This window comes from Neodiprion pinetum, chromosome 4 (genome assembly GCF_021155775.2).
Source record: "Neodiprion pinetum isolate iyNeoPine1 chromosome 4, iyNeoPine1.2, whole genome shotgun sequence".
NCBI lineage: Eukaryota > Metazoa > Arthropoda > Insecta > Hymenoptera > Diprionidae > Neodiprion > Neodiprion pinetum.
The window spans coordinates 33,240,427-33,246,399 of NC_060235.2; the positions used below are offsets into that span (position 1 = coordinate 33,240,427).

The following is a 5,973-nucleotide window of genomic DNA, read 5'->3' on the forward strand; positions in this document are numbered from 1 at the left end:
CCAACAACTGGATTTAATTATATAGTTTTGATCTCTACACTGGCGTATGAAACTTTTAGAATAAATCCTCAAACTTGGAGCGTATCCTACAGTGATAACTGTCGTTAGAGCGAAGAAATATCGGATTTCTTCAACATGTAATTCGTTTTACGAGTCAACACTTGCGAGCCGTTGCGTTAGCTTATTCTTTGGTAAATGAAAGTATCGACCGTAAACCATGGGCAGTGAATTAGCATGCCCGCAATGAGACACGAAGAATTTTAGCTGGATTGTACTTTGGCCGTAAGTCTCCCACCCCAAGAGAACCTAACTCGGATCAGTGAAAATATACATCAAAATTCATTAGTATACTTCTCCGAGAGGAACTAATCGCCGTACGAGGGACACCCGCACATCAGGCGTGAGTACTTAGTCGTAGGTAGCGATTCAAACAACACGACCCTCACCGAGAGTCTCGATCCGTGGAAAATTAACTCGCCGTTATCGTGCAGTCCTTTAAATTGACAAGGAATTGGCCGGTCGAGATGGCGGCTGAATCCGAGATTGCGAGATGGTATCGAGGAAAGACGGTTTTCATAACTGGGGCGACGGGTTTCATGGGTAAGGTACTCTTGGAGAAACTGCTACGATCCTGCCCGGAGATCGGACCGATCCACATCTTGGTCCGTGAGAAGAAAGACGTTCTCTCCCACGAGCGGGTCGAGAATATGCTGACATCCGATCTCTTCAACGAACTTCGGAATTTCGGGATCATCCACGGGGACAGAGTCCACGCCATTCCCGGGGACGTCAGCCTTCCAGAGCTGGGAATATCCCCCGAAGACAGACGCCTCCTTCAGGACACGGTGTCCGTGGTTTTCCACGTCGCAGCCACCGTCAGATTCGACGAGCACCTCCGACTCGCTGTGGCGATGAATTTCGAGGGCACCAAAGCAGTGCTACAGCTTTGTCAAGGGATGGCGCAACTTGCTGCCATAGTCCACGTCTCCACTGCCTACTCTAATTGCGACCTTTCCGTTATCGAGGAGCGTGTATATCCGCCGCCTGCGAACCCTACCAAGGTCCTGCAGTGCGTCGCGGGACTGGACGACGATGCCTTGGATTTCGTAACGCCAAGGTAATCGATCGACAACGTCAATTGCACACAAACAATTGCCTGATTCACAGCCGGACGTAGACGAATAGTTAATTGCCATTGGATGGCCATCATTATTTTCAGACTTCGCATCGGCCGTATCAATTTGCAATTAGTCAGCGACGGACGTCCGGATTCTCCGAGCCAGGAAGCTTCGTAATGGTGTTTTGTGATTATTTACAGGCTGATATACGGCCATCCAAATACCTACACTTTCACCAAAGCCCTGGCTGAGGACATCGTCGCAAAGCACTCTACCGTTCTGCCAATTGTTATCGTGAGACCTTCAATAGTGGCAGCATCTTGGAAAGAGCCGAGACCAGGATGGGTCGACAATTTCAACGGGCCAACTGCGCTCGTAGTTGGAGCAGGCAAGGGTCTGCTGACGAGCATCTACGGTCGAAAGCATGTAACAGTTGACATGATACCCGTCGACGTTTGCATTAATTTGTTCATAGCTGCCGCTTGGGAGATGGGTAAGCTATCGAAATTGTAATACGCCAAAAGCCAATCACCGGTCGTAATTTTAAATGAGAACTGACGTTTTTTCCCGCTTTTTTTGCAATTCATAATGGCGAAGCTCGGTACAAGTACATAATGGATTAATGGATACATGAAGAGAAACAGTATATTTTCGAAATTTTTAAGGTACGAGGAAGAGTAGCAAGCTTGTATCGGATATCCGCGTCTACAACTGCGTCTCTGGTCCATTTAATCCGTTAACATGGAACGATTTTATAACACACATGACTCCCTGTGGAACAAATTATGCGATGAGTGACACGATCTCGCCACCCGATATCGTTATGACGTCATCAAGAATCAGACACGCATTCAGGACATTTTTTTATCAATCGATAGTTGCCCACGTGGGAGACTTTATCATTCGGTCTTCAGGCGGTAAGCCAAAGTAAGTTTCTCTACGGCAATAAAAATTCCCCCTAAATACAGATGGCCTTTTTCCAGACTGAAACACTATCAACAAAAATTGAATCACATGGTCTCATTACTCGAGTTTTTTACCACGCACGAATGGGAGTTCAAAGCGAACAATGTTAAGCAGCTAAATGGCCGATTAAATTCAGCCGACCAGGAAATCTTTGGTTTTGATATAAGTAAGATAAACTGGAAAGACTACGTTGTGAGCTACTACATCGGTATAAAAAAAAATGTGCTGAGAGAAGAAGACGACGCGATTCCTGCTGCTCAGAAAAGGATTGCGGCGTTTAAATTTGTGGGAAACACTTTCAAGGTTGGTCTCATGCTCTCTATCAGTATGTATTTATTGAGATATTACAATTTGTCAAAGTTTCGAAAAATCAGGTAACTTACAAAATGTTGACAAAATCAATCCTCAAGAATTCAATACGATTCTTTCTTGTATCCCTGCTTCGTTAACATACAGAATGCATTATTTGCATTTATTTATTGCTCTTATGTTTCCTCCTAAAGGAATGATAATGTAGATAACTATTGTTCAAAAATAAATCAACAACCACAATTATATTGATAGTAATATTTTTCCTAACATTTAGTTCGCATATCATCATACACATTTATATGTGACATGGCTACGCTGTTACGTGATTGAGTCAAGTATAATCCAGGAATCATTGATAAAATGCATCTTGAAACGAATGTGTAAAATTTGCGTTCTACATCCTTTATACGAAATTATCACATCTATCGGTTATCGACTGATATAAATGTCGCTTGAGCACAATGACAAATCCGCAAAGAGTAACGTGACTTTCGTATATTTTTTCATGATTTTATAAAGAGCCTAGGATTAGGCAGTCCCATAAAATTAGGATTGAATTGATTAATGACTAACGATAAATATCGTATTTACTGCGCGTGCACATACTTATAATAATTAACATATGTGCTATATGAGTATGTGTATACATATGGTTTGCATATTAATTACCTCCATATCTGTACGTGGATTATGCAGTCAGCCCTGCAGAGTTGAGTGTTGCATGCTTTTGGTTTCGCAATCCTGGTTCTTGGGTGAGGAATTTTAATGTTACACGTACATTTACCATAATGTTGTTTACACTGTTAGGCTGTTACAACGTTTGAAGTCTTCCAACGTTGATTTTATCATTCTCTTCTTGGCAAAGAGATTTGATTTACTCTAGGTAAATATAGTTTAAGCTCCATTGAACCGCGTCGCGGTAGGATAGTTAATATTTTCTACGAAGGAGGCTCAATTATTTGAAAATTTCAGGGAGACAGAAAATATTTGAATTAACGACCGTGCCCAGGGAGACAGGTGTTACTAATGTCGCAAAGCAACGAGTCGTCAGTGTTACAGACATATCTTTACCATGACGTCTCGTGCCATGTATGTATGTATGTATGTACGTAATTGAAAAGTTTGCAGAATCGCGTTTTTAACCACATAAGCCAAACGAAGTCAAGATAGATCGGGATCGTTATGCGATTCCAGGTAATTTTATTTGCTAATTTTTTTTTCTTCAATACTGTCATTTGCACATTTGAAGTGAGCGATGCTTTTGCTGATTTATTCGTAATTACAAATACACACGACAATTCGAGGTCAGCTGTATTTTCTTTGAAGAACGCCTTCATATTTTAATAAACATTGGCTCTTGTGCAGTAAAAAAAAAGAAAGAAAAAAATAAACGCTTATTCACGTCTTCGCGAATTTGTTTGTACTGAAGAATTCGTTATGCCGTCAATTACGTCATCAGTAACGTTTAACACCTATTTCTATAGAAATTATACCTTTTTTATATTCAAGCATTCCCGTTCGGAGTTCAAATTTCTTACACATTGATCCATCATTAACGCACTTTGACAAGTACATATGGCAAAGACGCACATTCAATGCCACGCGGTGGGGAGAGCCAACCTCTGACATTATACTGAAATTAGCTAATTGTAAGTAGCTACGGTTTTTGTTTCCGAGTCCTCCCGTTACGCATTTGATGCGAATCAATTGAATATCAATATGCAGCTTTCATTTTGATGCTCCAAGAATATAGGTATAAGTACTGGGTATAACAAACGCGTTCGTTCTATCATATTTCGGTACCACACGCCATCAAGCCAAATGTGATTCTGTTTTACCGATTAAACGACAAAGCCTTCTTGTTCTTTAATTTGTCTGGTCAACCGTCACTATTGGTTTCAATTTTGAGTTATACAGAATGCATAAGCTCGTAACGGCGTAACGACGACGAATAAATATCTTGACATATTACATGTATAATTGTTATCAGAGGTTAAGGTGAACTTACTTTTGCTGAGGCTGATTCTCGCTTGAGATCGTTTTAGCTTTCAACGCGGTAACGAATACTCGAAATATTACATCACTTCGATATAAATCTAATTTATTGCTAATAAACCGGAATTTCGGGCCACTTGAAGTAAATAAAATTTGAAACGATTCGTCGATATTTTTCGCTGATGATACATTTCGATAACTTCGAGATTCGATCGTTGCATCAACTTTTTAAGAGAGGATAGCGAAGCACAGGGAGAAAATGAGTTTCATGTGAGTAATCCCAGTCCCATCGTAATTTTATATTTTTATTAAACGCACCCGTAATTGTAAGCTATGCAAAGAAAATATCACCGTGGCAATATGGATGTCCGTCACGTCCATCATGTTTGCACGCTGCATATTCTCGAGGATATTTAGCACCTTGGGTTATACAACCATAATGCAGGTAAGACACGCAATTTCGAAGACTGGATATTTGTTTAACGACTAATCAAACGCGATTCATTCATTATCCGTGGCATAATCGACACAAGTTGTTGGCTCTTGACAATCTGAATTACGTAATTTGAAAACTTAGTTAGTTCCATATTCGTCAATGATTTCTCACCATTACGTGATAGTTAAAATTGCTGTATGAGAAACAGTGATTTCTGAGTACTTGTACTTACGATTATCTGGCCATTTCGCATATAATATATGCGCGCTACACGGATCGTCGGTACTGAATCGAATTTTGCTCAATTAAGCGTGTTGATGCCACATTCACAATCAGATGCAATTACGGGTCGAATTACCGAAGTAAAGGATAGCATTTGGGCTGTGGTCAATATACCAATCCTTTCGAAAAATTGTGTAAATTAGTCCGAAGCAGTTGGTCCCAATTTTGTAGATAGTTTATGTATATTACGTAACTTTGATACATAGGTATGTATCATTCAAATTTCTTTTTCAAAATATAAAAAGGGTCAGATGCTTCCACGGCCTCGTGGCATAAGTGCGACAAGTTTTCTTTTTCTTTTTATTACGTTGGGCGATTCCAGAGGCGCACGTTGATTATATTTTACAACTTCGTGGAAATATATTAGATGGGATCAGAGCTTTTCGGAATGTAGTTGACAATTTTTTTATAACAATTGACTCGAGTGGATTTTCGAGCGTATATTGCGGGAAATTAAAAAGGAATTTGGTGGTTTGTATTGAGAGAAAAATCAATAAATTTTACAGAATATTCTTGTTGATTGCCGCTTGGAGAGATTAGCTAAATGACACAGGGGTTTAACATCAACAATTTTTAATTGAAATAAAATCAATTCCTTTAGATATTTATGATGCGCCGACAATCCGATATGACGCACATTTTTTTTCTTTCGTCATGCCTCAGGATAACCAATAGTTATCGCGAATGGGAGGAGAAAAGAAGAGTAGATAATTAAAAATGTTAAAACAAAACTATATAAATAAATAAATAGCGCGTCATCACACGGAAAGTGTCTCAAACACGAATATATGATCGTTGCTATGCTTAAAATTACGGATTATCATTAAAACTACTGCGACTGGTACGTGTCAGTAAAGTGAAGCA

At 39.8% G+C, this 5,973-nt stretch overlaps 1 protein-coding gene across 6 annotated transcripts; it reads left to right on the top strand.

The window, feature by feature from the left end:
- Nucleotides 1-363: 363 nt before the first annotated feature.
- Nucleotides 364-2,643, top strand: LOC124217062 (putative fatty acyl-CoA reductase CG5065). 6 transcript variants are annotated; one of them, XM_046622318.2, is made up of 5 exons: nt 364-400; nt 509-1,117; nt 1,319-1,611; nt 1,784-2,045; nt 2,102-2,642. In XM_046622318.2, the coding sequence occupies exons 2-5, from the start codon at nt 525-527 to the stop codon at nt 2,460-2,462; spliced, it is 1,509 nt and encodes a 502-aa protein (XP_046478274.1). In that variant the 5' UTR covers nt 364-400; nt 509-524; the 3' UTR covers nt 2,463-2,642. The 6 variants fall into 6 exon arrangements, with proteins under 6 accessions (XP_046478274.1, XP_046478271.1, XP_046478275.1 ...); XM_046622315.2 differs by having other exon boundaries at nt 368-400; nt 492-1,117; XM_046622319.2 differs by having other exon boundaries at nt 394-414; nt 2,102-2,643.
- The last annotated feature ends 3,330 nt before the right edge of the window (nt 2,644-5,973 follow it).

Coding starts and splice junctions, on each gene's coding strand:
- LOC124217062 (XM_046622318.2), top strand. CDS start 525: ATGGCGGCTGAATCCGAGATTGCGAGATGGTATCGAGGAAAGACGGTT. Junction 1,118..1,318: donor TTGGATTTCGTAACGCCAAG/GTAATCGATCGA, acceptor GATTATTTACAG/GCTGATATACGGCCATCCAA. Junction 2,046..2,101: donor TCTTCAGGCGGTAAGCCAAA/GTAAGTTTCTCT, acceptor GCCTTTTTCCAG/ACTGAAACACTATCAACAAA.